Source organism: Equus przewalskii, chromosome 22, assembly GCF_037783145.1.
Source record: "Equus przewalskii isolate Varuska chromosome 22, EquPr2, whole genome shotgun sequence".
NCBI classification, from domain to species: domain Eukaryota; kingdom Metazoa; phylum Chordata; class Mammalia; order Perissodactyla; family Equidae; genus Equus; species Equus przewalskii.
The window spans coordinates 48898602-48915531 of NC_091852.1; the positions used below are offsets into that span (position 1 = coordinate 48898602).

Sequence of the window (16930 nt, forward strand, 5' to 3'; positions counted from 1 at the left end):
CCCTGGAATGTAAGCTACGGGAGGGCCATGCCTGACTTGTGCACACAAGGCCGTCCCTTTGCTCCACATGGAGAGGTGCCTGGCACACTGTAGACATTTGGTAAATGTTTGCTGAATGAATGACCGAATGAATGGCTGCATGCAGCGAAGAATCCTGTAAGCGTCCTGGAGCTGAGGGATCTGCAGGGAACAGCTTTCACGGAGGTTCTTCCAGGACAGTGGTTTTGGCCCTGGAATGGAGTGGGATCATCAAAGTGGCCCCTAAAGTGCCAGGCAGTCCTGAGCCCCGCCCCCAGGGAGCAGGGCGGCCCCCTCCTGCCATCACGTGCTGGCGGCTGGCCAATCACCGGGGCGGGGCGGGGCGGGGCTGGGCTGACCTAGAGATGAGAGCGAGGCGGCCGGGCAGAAGTTCCAGACGATCGCCTCGGTGGCCTCATGTCGCGCAACGAAGAGGGCCCTGAGCAGCGCCAGCAGGCGTCAGAGGCGGACGCCACGGCTACAGCCTTCCGGGCGAGCGGTAACTGCAGGGCGGCCGGGACTCGCTGTGACGCGGAGCCGAGCCCTTCCCTTCCTTAGGAAGTTGTGGTCCCTACCCAGAAGTCGGCGCGCCCACCCGGCCGGCCCGCGGCGAAGGGACACGCCCGTGGTGGGGCTGCCGGCTAATTGGCGCTGGGAACTCCCAGGTCCGGGTCTTTAGCTCCTGAGCTGGACCAGGCCGAGAGGGGGCCTCCGAGCTTGGGCCTGCTGCGGGCTGAGACCCCGGGGGGAGGGAGCAGAGAACTTTGCTGACTGACCTTGACTCTGCCCCCAGAGCATCAGCATATCCGCTACAACCCGCTACAAGATGAGTGGGTACTGGTGTCAGCTCACCGCATGAAGCGGCCCTGGCAGGGGCAGGTAGAGCCCTCGCTTCTGAAGACAGTGCCCCGCCATGACCCCCACAACCCTCTGTGTCCCGGGGCCACACGGGCCAATGGAGAGGTAAGCCTTTAGAGCTCACATCTGCAGGCTGGGCCAGGGGGAGTACTGCGCCTTAGAGTTGCCCCTCACCCATGGGGTAGGGGACCTCCTTCTGGGTCATATCCCACGAAGTCTTTCTGACTCCAGAATGGGCCCCTTGTAGTCTGTCCAGCCCTTGAAGCCCAACAGACGACTGGTGGTAGGGGGCAGCCAATGCTTCTAGCCCATCCTTGTCAGTAGGTGAATCCTCACTATGATGGCACCTTCCTGTTTGACAACGACTTCCCAGCTTTGCAGCCTGATGCCCCCAATCCAGGTAAGCTGGCTCTAGCCGCTGTTGGGGGGAAGAGAGGCTGGCCTTCAGGGGGACTTCTGTTGCAGAGAGTGATAGCCCTTTATCCTAGGACCCAGTGATCACCCCCTTTTCCAAGCCGAGGCTGCTCGAGGAGTTTGGTAACTATGGCTTTCTTCTCTCAGACCTTGAACCCAGGCCTGGACTGAGCACTGGAGTGGCGCCCTGCCCCCAGCACAGCCAAGCCTTATACCTATGTCATCCCTCCCTCCCTCCCTCTCCACCTAGTAAGGTCATGTGCTTCCACCCTTGGTCGGATGTGACGCTGCCACTCATGTCAGTCCCTGAGATCCGTGCTGTCGTCGATGCGTGGGCCTCAGTCATAGAGGAGCTGGGTGCCCAGTATCCTTGGGTGCAGGTCTGTGAGGTCGCCCCCTCCTCTGGATGGGCAGGGAGAGGATGTTGCAGCTTTGGTTCTGGGAAGTGACATGCCTGTTTCCTTAGGGTGTGGTCAGGAGGGGTTGACTGATGTCTTTTTGGCTACTAAAATTCCTTACCCCTACCTGATAGATCTTTGAAAACAAAGGAGCCATGATGGGCTGTTCCAATCCTCACCCCCACTGCCAGGTAAGTGTGTCAGGGGCTCCTTTGGATTTCTGGGCTGAGTCTGAGCCAGCCCTGTGGGGAGGGGAACTGGAGTAAGGGATGGACAGAGGAAGTATGCTAGTGATGGGGCTTGGGGATGAAGAATCTGCCTGCTCTTCTCTGCTTTTGCCCCTTGACAGGTGTGGGCCAGCAGTTTCCTGCCAGATGTTGCCCAGCGTGAGGAACGATCTCAGCAGGCCTATCAGAGTCAGCATGGAGAGCCCCTGCTAATGGAGTATGGCCGCCAGGAACTACTCAGGAAGGTGGGAGAAAGCCAGGCCCTGTGTCCCCAAGGAGCCCCTAACCTCACCCCAAAAAGAGAGAGGTGTGTGAAGGAGATGGGTAGAAGGGAAGTGGCAGAGAGACTTGCTGGGAGGCCATAGCAATAATCTAAAGGAAAGATGATGGTGGTTGAGACTAGGCCAGTAGTGGTGGAGGTGGTGAGAAGATATCAGATTCTGGGTACATTTTTTTCTTCTGCTTCCCCTGCCTATTTGCTGACCCCTCACACTTGCCTTGATGACCTCACGTCCATTTGGTCTGCCCAGGAACGTCTGGTCCTAACCAGTGAGCACTGGCTAGTGCTGGTCCCCTTCTGGGCAGTGTGGCCCTTCCAGACACTGCTGCTGCCCCGTCGGCATGTGCGGCGGCTGCCTGAGCTGACCTCTGCTGAGCGTGATGGTGAGTCTGCCAACTGGAGCCCTGGGGCCAGGCTCTGGATGGGGATGGCTCTGGTGGGGCCAACATCTGGGCCCCAGGCTGAGAGTCAGGCTCTGATTCCAGATCTAGCCTCCATCATGAAGAAGCTCTTGACCAAGTATGACAACCTGTTTGAGACATCCTTTCCCTACTCAATGGGCTGGCACGGTGAGACTTTTGAGCACCCATATCTAGCTAGCCCCAACACCATTTCTGGGCTCCTGGGGCCCAGCCCAGTGGACAGCAACTCCCAGCAGGCTTTGAAACACTGGCTGGGGGAAGTGTCCAGAGCAGGGATGCTGGGGTGGAGGGTGGAGCAGCAAACTTGGTGAAACTATGTCTCCCATGTGCTTTCCAATGCCTGGTCTCCTCTCTGGCAGAGAATGCTGGGAGATGTAGTGTTCAGGTACCTAGCGTGGTTTAGGGGTAGGAGCTAGGCTGACGAACTAAGGAAGGGGCCTCCCTGGCCATGTCTGCCTTTCTCCTGGCAGGGGCTCCCACGGGATCAGAGGCTGGAGCCAACTGGGACCACTGGCAGCTGCATGCTCATTACTACCCTCCGCTTTTGCGCTCTGCCACCGTCCGGAAATTCATGGTTGGCTACGAAATGCTTGCCCAGGCTCAGAGGGATCTCACCCCCGAGCAGGTCAGGACTCAGAGCATCCTGGGTCCTCTTTTCTCTCCCATTTCTTCAAGGGATCCCAACAGTCATGACCCTGAGAACCCCTAGAGCCTGGGCATTCCTAGGGACTTGGGAGCTGCTCAACTCCTTCATCCTCTGATTATTCCAGCAATCTTTATCATAGCATCCCGCTCCCACAAACGTTTCCCAGCGTCTCCTAGGCACTCAGAACTCCATACCACCATTCTGAGCAGCCCTTAACCTCCTTGATTGCCCCCTGTCCTCCTTCCAGGCTGCGGAGAGACTAAGGGCACTTCCTGAGGTTCATTACAGTCTGGGGCAGAAGGACAGGGAGACAGCAGCCATCGCCTGACCACGCTGACCACAGGGCCTTCTGCCTGAGGGAACCAGGGCCTAGGGTTTGGGCAGATGTGGAATCAATAAAACTATGCTTCTGCAACTTTAATCACATATTCTAATGCCAGAAGAGTGTGAACTCTAACCCTTGGGGGTCTGGGGTTAAAGGCTGAAGGCACAGCTCCAGCCACAGCTTTTCTTTGTTTACAGATCTACAAAGACTTAAGGATACAAAAATTCCACCCCAAATCTCTGAATGAAATTAATACTCATTGTTAAGTCTGGCCTATAGATTCTCTTACTCCTGGAATAACAAAGCATCCTAGTTTAAGAAACTGTTAAAATCCTGTGTTCTTGTCTGTGGCTGAGGCTTTGGGAAGGCCCTAGCCCGCTTCACCAGTACCCCTAGGGTGTCAGCTCACCAAACCTGGGCCCGGGGTTTTGGTGGGGAGCAGGCAAGCAGGATCCTGGTCCCAGTGGTCAGTGGCCAGACCCTGGGCTGCTGGCCAGAATCCTGGCTTTGTGAGTGGCTGCAGCTTGGCTCTGCTCCAGCCCACAGGGGCTGACTGGGCGGATAGGGAACGTGTACGTGGCTTTGTGTCCTTGGCTTCTCCAGACTCCCACGTGTGCCATGTATGTGCAGGCTCTGCACACCTCTGTTGCCCTGTGCCCCAGTCATTGCACAGGGGAGTAAAACAGCTCTGGAAAGGAAAGGGCTGCCAGAGTTAGGAGCCCCAGGCCCTGGAAGGAGTGGATGGTTCTTGGAGTGACCCTGGGTCTACCCCCTCCCCTCTGGACCTGTTTCCCTGGCAAGACTGTAGAACCAGCCACGTGGGAAAACAGGCCATGCAACCTAGGAGACTTGATGCCACCTAGTGTCCTCCAGACTTTTAGGTGAGCACAGGGCTTGTGAGCAGTGCAAGGATGGCCAGAACACTTTTTGTCTCCATTCTTCTCTCAAGGAAACTAAGTCTCTGGAAGGGGAAATCACGCCAAGGCTGGACAGTGATGACCTGGCCCAGAGAACCTTGGCTGCCTGCCTTCCAGTCCAGGCTCTTTCTTCCTTGAGACCCTGGAGGGGAAAGTCTGGGACTTGCACTGTTGCTCTGGTCTGGGAGGAGCTCAGACAGACATGGTACACATCTCCCTTGAGTCCTCAGTGACTGGGGAGTGGATGAGAATCCTGGATGGGTTGCTGATTTTTTAAGGTACATGCACACACACCCCTGACCCTACACCTTTGACTTGGCTCCATTTTGGAATCCTCTGGGGAGTTTTAAACAATACTACTGATGCCTAGCTCCAGCCTCCAGAGATTTTAATTTAATTGGTTTGGAGTGTGCCTTGGCGGTTTTAAAACCACAATGTCCAGCAAAGCCTGAAAACCACTGCCCTTCACCAGGCCTCCTTCCTTATCTGGAGTCAGGGGCACCTTCAGCTTCTCAGTCACCTGCCCAGTGGCTCCTGAGCCACTGACCCTGAGGCTTTGTTTGCAGCCAGCTGGGGGTGGGGGGGTGGGGGGAGGGGGGCTTGGAAGCTTCCTGTCCTGCTGTCCCTGGAGGACAGGCCTTCAGGCAAGGACCCAAGAATTCAGCTCCAGACCCTTGTCCCCCAGCAGCAACCTCTTCAGTCCCGGACGGGACAGGAAGTGTCCGGCAGAGGTGGGGGTGGAGGTGATTGGCAGTTGGAGGCTCCAATGGGCCGAGACCCCCCCTATTTCACCCCTCTCCTTCCATTGGCGCCTGGGCGGAGCCGCCCCCACTGCGGGCCCCGGGCGGGAGGGAGGAGAGGCCGGGGCAGAGGGCGAGGGCGGAGGGCGCTGGCGGCGGCGGCCGCGGAAGGTGAGGCCTGGCGGGCGGCGGGGTAGGGAGGAAGCCTCGCCCGGAGGGCGGGGCGGGGTGGCGCACAGATCAGAAGGGCCCCGAGTGACTGACCGACTGTCAGCGTGTGTGACTGTGAGGCTGTGTGTGACGATGCCAGTGTGTGAGACTCTGTAACTGGGTGTCATTTGGTGCAAACGTCTGCCAATGTGACTGCGTGTGTGAGTGTGTATGTGGCTGAGTATGCATGTGGCTGTGCAAGTGTGGGATTATGTGTCTGTGTGTCAGCGTGCAGTTTGGGAGGAGACACCGGGTGGTGTATTTGTGTGTCTGAGAGGGCCTGTGACCACATCAGGGCATATGTTTGGGGAAGGTCTCTGTGGGGTGTAGACTCTCTGTGCCAGGGTGAGAGTAGGTGGCTGGGTTTGTGTGTGCCCATGTGTGACTTCAGCAGTAGTGCAGCCAGTGAGACTTGCACTGGGTCCTGACTGTTAGACTGTGTGGCAGTAGAGTTCCTACCTTGGGGACCCACTTCCATAGCCAGTGGGACTGGCCTTTCTACCTAATGTCCATCAGGGACAGACCCATCCCAGCACAGTGGGCTCCCCTCCTCCTTTCTGTGCTGCAGAACCTCTGCCGCTGCTCTACTGGCTCCCTGTGTGCCGTTTCCCAGGGGGACTCAGTTTCCTTAGATCTCTTTTTCTCTCCTTCTGTCTTCCTAGAGCTGTCATCTCTGTGTCTCTTCACAGTTTGGTCTCCTCAGGTGCCTCTGTGTATCTACTTTTCGGATCTGCCTCTCTCGTTCTCTGCTTCTCTCTGTCTCTGCTCCTCAGCCTGACTCCCTGATCACCTTTGTCTCTGGCTACCTGGGGGCTCGTAATGCTGATGAGATGCAGGATCTGCCATGCTAAGAGCTTGTGGACGAGGGGGCTTAAACCGTGATGAGGAGTTGCTTTCAGGGGGTGCTGTGACCCCATCCCAGGGGCAGCATGCTAAGTGCGTGCGTGTGACTGTGTGAGTGATGGCTGTGTGTAAATTTAAGTGTGAGTTTGAGTGAGGATGTTTGCGTGTGTTGGCGTGACTGAGTGGTTGTATCTGAGAGTGTGTGTCTGAGGGTAAGTGTGGGTCTTGTGTATCTGGCACCAAGGGACCAAAGGCATTTCCTGGTGCTGGGGCCCAAGGAGTGGAGGGGGAGGCGAGAAACTGCTGGAACGTCCAGGGGAGGGGGAGCTGGACTCTTTGGCTTTTCTTTATATCCCCCAACCTGGGGCCTCTCTTCCCCTCAAAACACAGCCAGCTGTGCCCTGAGGAAATATTTGCTTGGGAGTGAAAAGAGTGGGAGCTGAGTATGTGTCTGATTTTTCATTTGATTGTGTCCACGTGTGTTCAAGGGAGTGTCTTTGTTGACTGAGCCTAGTGAGTCCACGAGCAAATGTGGCTGTCTGAAAACACAGGGACTCTCTTATGATGGGGACAGAAGCAGCCCTCCTTTCCCTCTTGCTGGCCCTGGCTGCGCCTGTGGCTTCCTTTCCAGACTCGGGGGGGAGGCCTCTTCCCTTCCCAGGGCCTCTGGTGGGAGGGGGTGGGAGGGGAGGAGGGAGGAGAAGGATGAGAGAGAAGGAGGGGGGAGGGGGCCTGGCTAGGGGCGGCTGAGCTCCAGGGCACAGAGGGGCGGGGGCAGGGAAGGCTAAGGAGGGGATGATTCTGGGGTCTCAGAACTGAGTGGAGCTGAGACGGGTGCTGTAGCTGGTGGGAGGAAGTCCTGGAGGCTATGGACACTCAGCCGCTGGGATCACCGAGGTAGGGTGGGGCTGAGCAGGGTAAATGTGGCTGGGGGGTCAGGGGTGAGCCACTAGACACACTCAGACAGACACACAGACACGTGGAGGTCCTTTCTCTGCTCTACTTGGGAGGGGGTCTGTACTCTTCCTCTTTTGGAGCCCTCGCCACTTGACCCATCTGCCCCTTCTCCTGTCATGGCCACTTCCCCTACCCTTCCTCCTGCTTTCCCCCATCTAGTATCCCTCTCTCCTAGCACCCCCAACCTCCGTACAGACATGGTTGGTTACCTCCTTGGCCTTTCTGAGTTCCTGCTGCCTCAGCCCCGCCCTTGCCTCACTGAGTCCTGATCTCTGAGCATCTCTTGGTCCTGTGACCCCCACCCCAGGCCCTTGTCCCTGCAGGCTCCTAGCTCCTCTCAGCCTTCTCTTCCATCCCCGCCACCCTGTCTCCATCTGCTGGCTCCTCGCCCGCCCCCAGCCTCTGGCAGCAGCCAGGGCATCTGGATCTGCTTAACTCCGCAGCCTCAGCCTGCACCCTAGCCCCATCCAGCCTCGCAGGCTCGAGACCAACAAGATTCCAGAGTCAGGCCCAGATGAGTGGCCCAAGGAGCCAGAGCAAGGAGCCAGGCCCAGGCGAGAAGAGGCTTGGCAGCCAGAGCAGGGCTAGGCCTCATGGCAGAGGGACAGGGTGGGCTCAGACCCACTGTTACAGGCCCCCGCCCCAGGATGACGAGGGCTGCCTCAGGTCAGTCAGTGGCAATGAGTAGCCCTAGGCCAGGTGGGGGTGGACACCGGAATTCCCTACAGCTGGACTGGAGAGGAGTTAATGGGAGTGACCGAGCTGGTGCCAGCACTTGGTGCCAGGGGTGGGCGTCAAGGGTGGTGCGGGGAGCAGTGCTGGCACAGTCTGTCGCCTCCGGGTTTTGTTCTGGGCCCTAAGCCCAGGACTGAGACGGAGGGCGTGAGGGGGTGTGCGCGTGCGCATGCGCAGCGCTGGTGTCTGATGGAAAGGGGACCTTAGGTCAGATCCCCCAATGATTTCCTATATCCCTACCCAACTCAGTACTTCCATTCACCTCCTGGAAAGCCCCAGTCTGGAAGAGGAGGAGGCAGCCTTTAGCCCCCCACCTCGGGGATGGGGGACTGCTGACCCTGCCTCTCTCCCCACAGATGAGCAGCAGCTACTCGGGGCTGAGCAGGGTCCTGGTGGCCGTGGCTACAGCCCTGGTGTCTGCGTCCTCCCCCTGCCCCCAGGCCTGGGGCCCCCCAGGTGAGAAGAAGCCTGCTTCATGACCCCAGCTCTGACTTGTGACCTGCCACCCTTACTGTGGCCTCTTCCCATGCCTAACCTGTGACCCCCCCCAACCCCTGATATCAACCTGGCAACATCCCCTCTCTACCCTGTCCTCTGACCTCTGTCCCTAGATTATAATGTGATGCTTAGACCCAGTGACCCCATCCAGGGCTTAAAAGCCCGCCCCTTACCCTGTCACTCTCACACAGTGGGGGGTGGGAGAGAGGGAAAGGAAGAGCCTCTTCTCAGAAGTGCCCTCCACAGGAGTCCAGTATGGGCAGCCTGGCAGGTCCATGACGCTGTGTTGCCCTGGAGTGACAGCTGGGTAAGTGCCCCACCTGCCTGTTGGGCCACACTCGTGACCCTTTCTTGACCCTGCCCAGTTCTCATGTCCCTCACACCCCCACCCCCCGCCCCTGGTCAGTAATCCTAGCCTCTCTATCTGTCCGTCTAACCCTCACACCATCCTTACTCAGTAGAAAGTTTCAAACAACCTGCACTAAACACTTGCTAAGTGTCTGGTCTATTCCAGGCCCTGGGACACAGCTGTGCACAAGCCAGGCAAGATGCTTGCCCTCACGCAGCTTACCTCCTGGTGGGGCAAATAAGAATCTTGCCAGGTAGTAACACCTGCAGGGCAGAAAATCAAAAGAGAGTGATGTGGAAGAAGATACCTGAGTGGCAACTTTTTTTTTTTTTTTTTTTTTGTGAGGAAGATTGGCCCTGAGCTAACATCTGTTGCCAGTCTTCCTCTTTCTGCTTGAGGAAGATTGTCCCTAAGCTAACATCTGTGCCAATCTTCCTCTATTTTATGTGGGATGCTGCCACAGTGTGGCTTGATGAGTGGTGCTAGGTCCACGCCCGGGATCCGAACCTGCGAATCCCGGCCGCCGAAGCAGAGCGTGTGAACTTAACCACTACTCCACCAGGCCAGCCCCTTGAGTGGTTACTTTTTATTGTAATCAGGGAAGGCCTCTCTGAGGAGGTGACATTGCAGCTGCTTTCTGAAAGTCAGGAAGGAGGCAGCCATGCACAGGTTGGGGTCTAAGCATTGCTGACAGAGGGAACAGCTGTTGCAAATGCCCTGAGGGGGGATGAGCTCAGCACTCTTGAACAGAAAGACCACCAATGTGACTGGGGTGCAGCAGGTGAGGTGGGGAGGGAGGAGCTAAAGAAGGAAAGGAAGCAAGGACTAGATCACCAGGGGCTTTGCAAGCCGCAAAGGAGTTTGGGTTTTATTGCAAGCACAGTGAGATGCCAATGGAGAGCTGGGGCATCGTCTGACTTATACTTTGAATCTTCCCTCTTTCTGGGGCTGGCCTGGTGGTGCAGCAGTTAAGTGCACACGTTCTGCTTTGGCGGCCTGGGGTTTGCCGGGTCGGATCCCGGGTGCGGACATGGTACCTCTTGGCAAGCCATGCTGTGGTAGGCATCCCACGTATAAAGTAGAGGAAGATGGGCATGGATGTGAGCTCAGGGCCAGTCTTCTTCAGCAAAAAGAGAAGGATTGGCAGCAGTTAGCTCAGGGCTAATCTTCCTTAAAAAAGAAATTAAAAAAAAATAAGTAATGAATCTTCCCTCTCTCTCATCACCTCATCTCACCCCCAGGGCCCCGGTGTCCTGGTTTCGGGACGGGGAGACAAGGCTGCTCCAGGGACCTGGCTCTGGGCTAGGGCATGAACTGGTCTTGGCACGGGCAGACAGCGCTGATGAGGGCACCTACATCTGCCAGACCCTGGATGGTGCACTTGGGGGCATGGTGACCCTGCAGCTGGGCTGTGAGTTGGAGAGGGAGCGTCGGGTGGCAGCGATGAGATATGGGACTCCTGAGTGAGCCCTCAGGATGGAGATGGGGAGGACCTGGGACTTCTCAGTCTCCAGCTGCACCCTCTGCCTCCAGACCCCCCAGCCCGCCCGGTTGTCTCCTGCCGAGCAGCTGACTATGAGAACTTCTCCTGCACTTGGAGTCCCAGCCAGGTCAGCGGTTTACCTACCCGCTACCTCACTTCCTACAGGTGCGTATGCGATGGGGTGTGGATGCCTGTACAGCTGGGTGTGCCGGCACAGTGTGGGTATTTGAGGCATGGAGGGAGGTCCTGAGGGAGGCTTAGAGAGAGGGAGGACCCTCTTTTCCTTCCTGACCTCAGATGGCGCCCTCCCTGCCAGGAAGAAGACAGTGCCAGGAGCTGATGGCCAGAGGTAGGACATGAGGGAAAAGCTGTGGGCTCTAGCTGGATCCCACGATGAGCATTTCCAAAGCCCAAGACCACATCCTCCCTCCTAGGATGAGTCCATCCACAGGGCCCTGGCCGTGCCCACAGGACCCCCCAGGGGCAGCCCGCTGTGTAGTCCATGGGGCAGAGTTCTGGAGCCAGTACCGGATCAATGTGACTGAGGTGAACCCCCTGGGGGCCAGCACACGTCTGCTGGATGTGAGCTTGCAGAACATCTGTGAGTACCCACCCCTGCAGCACCCCCAGGTCGTCACCACAGAGACCCCAAACGGATTTCAGAGTACAGATATCCCAACACAGAACCTCCCCCACCAGAATTCCCAAACATTCCCTCCCAACATGGACCCCATTGCAGCACACAGATGGGCCCCTGTGAGGACTAAGAAGCCAAAGAGATCAGAGCCCAGGGGCCACTGCCTCTACCCCTCCCCACAAGTCCTTCTTGACTGCCTAGCCCTGGGGCTGCCTCTCTGCTTTTAGGGCCCATGCTGAAGGCAGCCTTATCTCCTGTTCTTCCTACCCCGTGGAAGCCCTTGCTGGCCCCTCCTTGCTCTTGATCTGTGTGTGGGGAGGGGGAGGGCACTAACGCTCTGGCTGGAATTTGGGCCAACTCATCATCTTCCTTGGCTGGAAAGCAGAATCGCTTTTTAATTCACTCAACGAACATTTCAAAAAGCCGTCTTAGATCTCAGCTCATTTTATAATAGGGATGACAGACAGGTTGTGAGCCTAATGGATGATCAAGCTTAAGATTTCCCCAACCCCTTGGAAGTGTCTCCCTCGGGTACCTTTAGGTGCACACACACCTTCCCCTGGGACGTGCTGGGGAAGGGATGGGTACCTGCCGCCTGCCCTGACTTTGTGTCTCTACTGCCCTCAGTGCGCCCTGACCCACCCCAGGGGCTGCGGGTAGAGTCTGTACCTGGCTACCCTCGCCGCCTGCATGCTAGCTGGACGTACCCTGCCTCCTGGCCCCGCCAGCCCCACTTCCTGCTCAAGTTCCGGCTGCAGTACCGTCCAGCACAGCATCCAGCCTGGTCCACGGTGAGGCCTGGGATGTGTTGCAGTCTGGGGCTGTGGGTCGTGTCTCTGGTTTCATGTTCCCGGGTACACTGAAGCCGGGTCCTCTCTCCCTACGGAGTGCTCTGCATGGGCCAGGCTTTGTGCTCAGTACTGGGGTTGCAGCGGGGACCACAGACCCAGTCTCTGCCCTGCGGGGCTGTAACTCTGATGTAGGCCCATCTGTGGGAAGACAGCAGTGACTTTTTAAAAATAGCTTTTCTAGGAAAAGGAGTGCCTTTCACCCAGAGGCAAATCCTCATACAAACACTCCTATCCCCAGATGAGAGTTGTGGTGAATTCCTATCTGGAGATGTCAAAGATTGGCTGGCATCAGGTTGGGGAGTGGCTGCCTCAGATAATAACTAGTATTTGTTGGTCGCTGTCTGCCTGCCAGGCACCATGCTACACATTTTACATGTGTTATCTCGTTTAGGTGTATTCACTTCTATTTTACAAATGAAGAAACTGAGGCACAGAGAGGCCCAAGGTCACCCAGTAAGCGGTACAGCAAAGATTTGAATCCAGGCAGTCTGAGGGCACAGCCTGTCTGCATCACCACTGTGCACTTTTGTCTTCCACACCTTAGGTGTAGGCCTGACACCATGGGCCACCCCACGTGAAGTCCAGATGGCTGCCGCAGGCTGACGGCCAGGCCTGGGAAGAAGGGGTGCTCTTTGCAGATGGGGGCTGGGGGGCAGGTAGGCGTGGTGCTTACAAGCTGGATAACGGGCCTATGAATCACCCTCCCTCCCAGGTGGAGCCGGCGGGACTGGAGGAGGTGATCACGGACGCTGTGGCCGGCCTGCCCCACGCCGTCCGGGTCAGCGCTCGAGACTTCCTGGACGCTGGCACCTGGAGCGCCTGGAGCCCGGAAGCCTGGGGCACTCCGAGCACTGGTGAGAGACCGAACGGAAAGGGAGGGGCCACCCAGTAGCATCTCTGGGCGGCCTGGGTGGTGCTAGCGGCCAGGGCAGGCCCGCCCAGGTGGGGTTGAGGTCCAGCTTCTCCCTGGGTTGCCTGCCTCCTCACCTCCCTTCGATTAAGCCCTGGCCCTCAGCTTCCAGCCTGGCGACGCCCCGTCAGGCTCCGCTTCTGAGCCGCCCCTGGGTCCTGGCCGCCCCTGGGTCCTGGCGGCCCCGGGTCTTGCCTGCCAGGCCTGGCCTTGGCCTCCACCCGGCATGGATAGTTCTCAGGTCTCGCCTGCTTACAGGGCCCCTCCCGAAGGAGATGCCAGCGGGGAGCCAGCCCCACACGCAGCCGGAGGAGCAGCCTCAGGTGGCCAGCCCCGCTCCCCCGAGGCCCTCCCTCCTGCCAGACCCTCGGCCACTTGGTGAGCTTGGGCAGAATGGCACAGGTTGTAGACGATGGAAAGCCCCAGAGAGAAAGGGTGCTGAGTTTAGTCAGGCGGGCTTGCTCTCACAGTGGCATGTGACGCTCCCCCCAGACCACAGAGACCCCCTGGAACAGATGGCGGTGCTGGCATCTTTGGGAATCTTCTCTTTCCTGGGACTGGCAGCTGGGGCCTTGGCACTGGGGCTCTGGTAAGTAACTGCCAATGGCCCTTCAGCCTCTGATCCCACGTAGATGCTCTGATACCCATAGACCATGTGCATCCCCACCCCTCATGACTGCCCACTGACTGACTTCCCACTGAACCTGTCTGATTCTGGAGCTCCTCCCCTGCCCCCAACTTTATGATTCTGACTACCCTCCTGACCCTTTACTAATGAACCCTTTTGGAGGATACTGAGAAGCTCCCCACTGTCAGGGAGACAGCTGCCTTTTTATGCCCCAGGCTGCGGCTGAGACCAGGTGGGAAGGATGGACCCCAAAAGCCTGGGTTCTTGGCCCCAATGATTCCAGTGGATAAGCTTCCAGGTGAGTAGGACCTCCAGGAATTTTGGACTCCGTGATGTGTGCCCTCATTTTGAGAGGGTCTGGATTAAGAGCCAGATGTCCTGGTCATTGTAAGGGAGTTGAGAATCAGAATTGGGTCCTATGATGTCTGGGCTCAGGGTTGGGCCTTTCCTTCTTGAGTCCCTGGGCTTGGAGCTGGGTCTTTCCCTCTCTCGCAGAGTACTGGGGCTCCTAGATGGACTCCCTCCTCATTTTCAGGGTGTTAGGCTAAGAGTTGGATATCCATCCTTATCCATCTGTCTTGGGTCAGAGCTAGGTCCCCTCTCTTATTCTTGATGTACCTGGGCCCAGGGCTAGGTTCTCTCTCTCATCTTCAGGGTGTTGGGGCTCACTCAGAGCTGGGCTTCCCTGTTGATTCTTGGAGTGAGTCCATTCTTGGGCTCAGATCTGGGTCCCCTCCCTCATTCTCAGGGTGTCTGGGCCAAGATCTAGTCCTACTATCTCCCTTGATTTGCCTCCTGCTTCTTCTAGGAGCCCCAAACCTATAGAGGATCCAGGAGGGCTTCAGCTGATTCCACCTGTAACTGTCTTGCTGGTGTGGATGGACGGACAGATAGAACCCAGGCAGGACAGTAGATCCCCATGGAGTGGGGGTCTCAGCTGGAACTTCTGTTTGGAGCCCATTTCTATGAGACTCTGTTCTAAACTTGCCGTCTGAAAGGTGCCTGGACCTCTGATTCATCCCAGAGCTGGAGGTCCACCTGAGGAATGTGTGTAGATGTGTATGTCTATGTCCATGTGTGCCCCTGAGTATGTGAGGCAGGGAACATGTGTTCTCTGAATGTATGTATGTAGGTGCCTGAGGAGTATGTGTGGGTCCTTGCCTCTTGGCCTTGCCCCCGGCAGGGGTTCTGAAGGTGTGAATAAAGAGAATGAGGAGGTTCTTCTGTTGACTGCCATGTCTTCCAGATTCGGGGCTCACAGGAGAGTGCATAGAACTTGGAGACCACATTCAGAGATGACTATCCAATGCTGCTTTATTATTTTGGCTATTGGGGGCCCTGGCCCATTTTCCCTGTCAGCCCCAAATTCAGGTTGGGCAGAATCCCTTGGAGCCTCCTCCTTTGGCGCTCAAACCACTGGGCCAGGCTGCGGTTCTGAGGGTGGATGCAGACACTGCGTTGAGACAGGTGAAGCCTGGGAAAGGAAGGGTCCAAAGTCATGGTCATAGCTTGGAGACGAGGTTAGGGTCCAGGGGTTAGGGGAAAAGGCCAAATGAAAACCTGTGCCGACATCAGAATTAGCAGTTGGGGCTGGGGTTGGGATCAGCATCAGGGGTTGGGACTGGATTCAGAGTCAGGGGACAGTATTAGGGGCAGGGTCAAAGCTTACACGATAGCCTGGAGGTGACAGTCCCCATCAGCCTCCTGTACTTCCACCCGGATGACCTTCCTCAGTAGCTTGCTCGAGAGTGGCTGTCGGTAAAGCTGAGTACAGCAGCTAGTGCTGGGTGGCAGCAGAATTGCTAGGAGGCAACGGGGCCATGTGTTCAGAGGGCTCCTGTCCATCAGACAGCTGGAGGCTGGACTCTAGGCCCTTTTCCCTCCATCCCACTCACCCAGACCCCTGGCCTTGTAAACCCCCAAACACTCACCTGCTGTAGGGTCTGTGCTCAGGAGCAACAGTAACAGCAGGAGGCTGCTGGTAGGTGAGGGCCCCTTCATGCTGCTCAGCCTGGATCCTTCTCTCTGCTCTTTCCCTACCTTTTATCTAGATGCCTTTCACCTGGGGCACCAGGTGAGTCAGAGGCAGGTGGAAATGTATTACTCATCCTGTGACACTCCTGGGCCCTAATTGCCACAGACCACTTCTTCTTCTAGGAATGCTGTTCCCCCTGGGTTCTTAAGCCCTGGGCAGAGAAGCTGGGGAGAGGGATAGTGCAGAATATGGGGACTGAGAGTACAGTGAGTAAGGGCAGCCAAGGATCCCCAGTGGCATCCAGTGATGGCCATTGACACTCACATACCCGTAGCTACTCAATCACGGTAGCACCTCAATCCCTTGGTCAGCCTTGCATGGTCAGACAACTAGAGGCGGAATCACACAGCCCTGCCTTATACTCAGCGTCCCACAACCACACAGTTGTGTTTCCACAATCATCCAATCACACAAGCATACTAGCACACACAAATTCTGATGGGGAAGTTGTGGGTGGGGTGGGAGCAGAGGGCAGGCCAGTGCCGACTTGCCTTCATTTCCCCGTCCCCACTTCCTGCCCTAGCCTGCCTGTCTTATCAGGAGAAACTGATGGGAACTGGTCCCCGAAGCAGGCCCTTCTGGCTGAGGAGGAGTCTTGGCTAGGGTCAGTCACATTCAGGGAAGCTGAGAGGAAGCCCTTGTCGTGGTATTGCAGGTGCCTTGGGGCTGAGGTGGGGGCTGTTTTCCCCAGGCAGATGAGACAAGGAGGAAGGATGGGGTAGATAGGGAGGGCAGATGAGGGAAGAAAAAGGTTCTTTAGTGCCAGGTTGCTGCTGCCAAACAAGTAAAAGACCTAAGAAATCTTACTTTCCTGTTTTTCTTATTTTTTTAAAGATTTTATTTTTCCTTTTTCTTCCCATAGCCCCCCAAGTACACAGTTGTGTATATTTAGTTGTGGGTCCTTCCAGTTGTGGCATGTGGGACGCCGCCTCAGCATGGCTTGATGAGCGATGGCATGTCTGTGCTCAGGATCCGAACCGGTGAAACCCTGGGCCGCCTAAGCGGAGTGTGCGAACTTAACCACTCGGCCCCTGGGGCTGGCCCCTTACTTTCCTGTTTTTGCCTAGTCCTGTCCCAGACATGCCAGCCTCTTGCCAGCAAGGGCCTGGGGTTTCCAGACTCAGTCTCTGGCTTATTGAGATATCAGGCTCAAGAGCTCAATTACCTCTCTTTTGTTTTATTCAAATTCCAGCCTCTCTCCACTGTGGGCCTAGAGAAACATCCCCCCTCCCCACCCAGGTCTAGTAATACCTCATCAACAACCACTACACCCTCTGCACCCCATCCTCTTACTAAAGCCGCAACCTCCCATCTCCTTTCTGTCCCTTCTCTGCTAATCCCATACCCAGCCCTCACTCCCCAGTTCCTCTCACCCCCCCAGTGTAAAACTCCTCCTCTTCCTCCTCCTCCTGTCCTTTCTAGGAAGCTGGGAACTGCCTAGGGTAAGGGCAAGCTGCTAAGTTTAGTGCCCCTGGCACCTTGAAGAATTTCCCACTCCTGGTCTGGGGATTTCAACCCTCAAGTCCTGCTCTGTATTTGAAACATAAAC

General features: G+C 56.9%; 2 protein-coding genes across 26 annotated transcripts; one reads left to right on the forward strand and one right to left on the reverse strand.

The window, feature by feature from the left end:
- Window positions 1-341: 341 nt before the first annotated feature.
- GALT (galactose-1-phosphate uridylyltransferase) lies at window positions 342-14566 on the forward strand. Of its 25 annotated transcripts, none has more exons than XM_008509564.2 (22): window positions 348-517; window positions 812-981; window positions 1201-1276; window positions 1365-1413; window positions 1541-1670; window positions 1823-1879; window positions 2038-2160; window positions 2446-2578; window positions 2681-2764; window positions 3088-3242; window positions 8347-8446; window positions 8735-8795; window positions 10079-10248; window positions 10371-10485; window positions 10637-10669; window positions 10755-10921; window positions 11585-11748; window positions 12521-12662; window positions 12977-13096; window positions 13211-13307; window positions 13535-13644; window positions 14155-14566. In XM_008509564.2, the coding sequence occupies exons 1-22, from the start codon at window positions 436-438 to the stop codon at window positions 14169-14171; spliced, it is 2355 nt and encodes a 784-aa protein (XP_008507786.1). In that variant the 5' UTR covers window positions 348-435; the 3' UTR covers window positions 14172-14566. The 25 variants fall into 25 exon arrangements, 23 of the variants coding, with proteins under 23 accessions (XP_008507793.1, XP_008507786.1, XP_070446430.1 ...); XM_008509567.2 differs by having other exon boundaries at window positions 369-517; window positions 1198-1276; XM_070590334.1 differs by having other exon boundaries at window positions 370-683; window positions 1198-1276.
- Window positions 14567-14634: 68 nt separating this feature from the next.
- On the reverse strand, window positions 14635-16202 carry CCL27 (C-C motif chemokine ligand 27). Its single transcript, XM_008509563.2, has 3 exons — window positions 15278-16202; window positions 15016-15148; window positions 14635-14820 (listed from the first exon to the last, which is right to left on the reverse strand). The coding sequence occupies exons 1-3, from the start codon at window positions 15345-15347 to the stop codon at window positions 14673-14675; spliced, it is 351 nt and encodes a 116-aa protein (XP_008507785.1). The 5' UTR covers window positions 15348-16202; the 3' UTR covers window positions 14635-14672.
- Between the last annotated feature and the right edge of the window lie 728 nt (window positions 16203-16930).

Coding starts and splice junctions, on each gene's coding strand:
- GALT (XM_070590329.1), top strand. CDS start 436: ATGTCGCGCAACGAAGAGGGCCCTGAGCAGCGCCAGCAGGCGTCAGAG. Junction 982..1,200: donor CCACACGGGCCAATGGAGAG/GTAAGCCTTTAG, acceptor CCTTGTCAGTAG/GTGAATCCTCACTATGATGG. Junction 8,447..8,734: donor CCAGGCCTGGGGCCCCCCAG/GTGAGAAGAAGC, acceptor TGCCCTCCACAG/GAGTCCAGTATGGGCAGCCT.
- CCL27 (XM_008509563.2), bottom strand. CDS start 15,347: ATGAAGGGGCCCTCACCTACCAGCAGCCTCCTGCTGTTACTGTTGCTC. Junction 15,149..15,277: donor GAGCACAGACCCTACAGCAG/GTGAGTGTTTGG, acceptor GTTGCCTCCTAG/CAATTCTGCTGCCACCCAGC. Junction 14,821..15,015: donor TGTCACCTCCAGGCTATCGT/GTAAGCTTTGAC, acceptor TTCCTTTCCCAG/GCTTCACCTGTCTCAACGCA.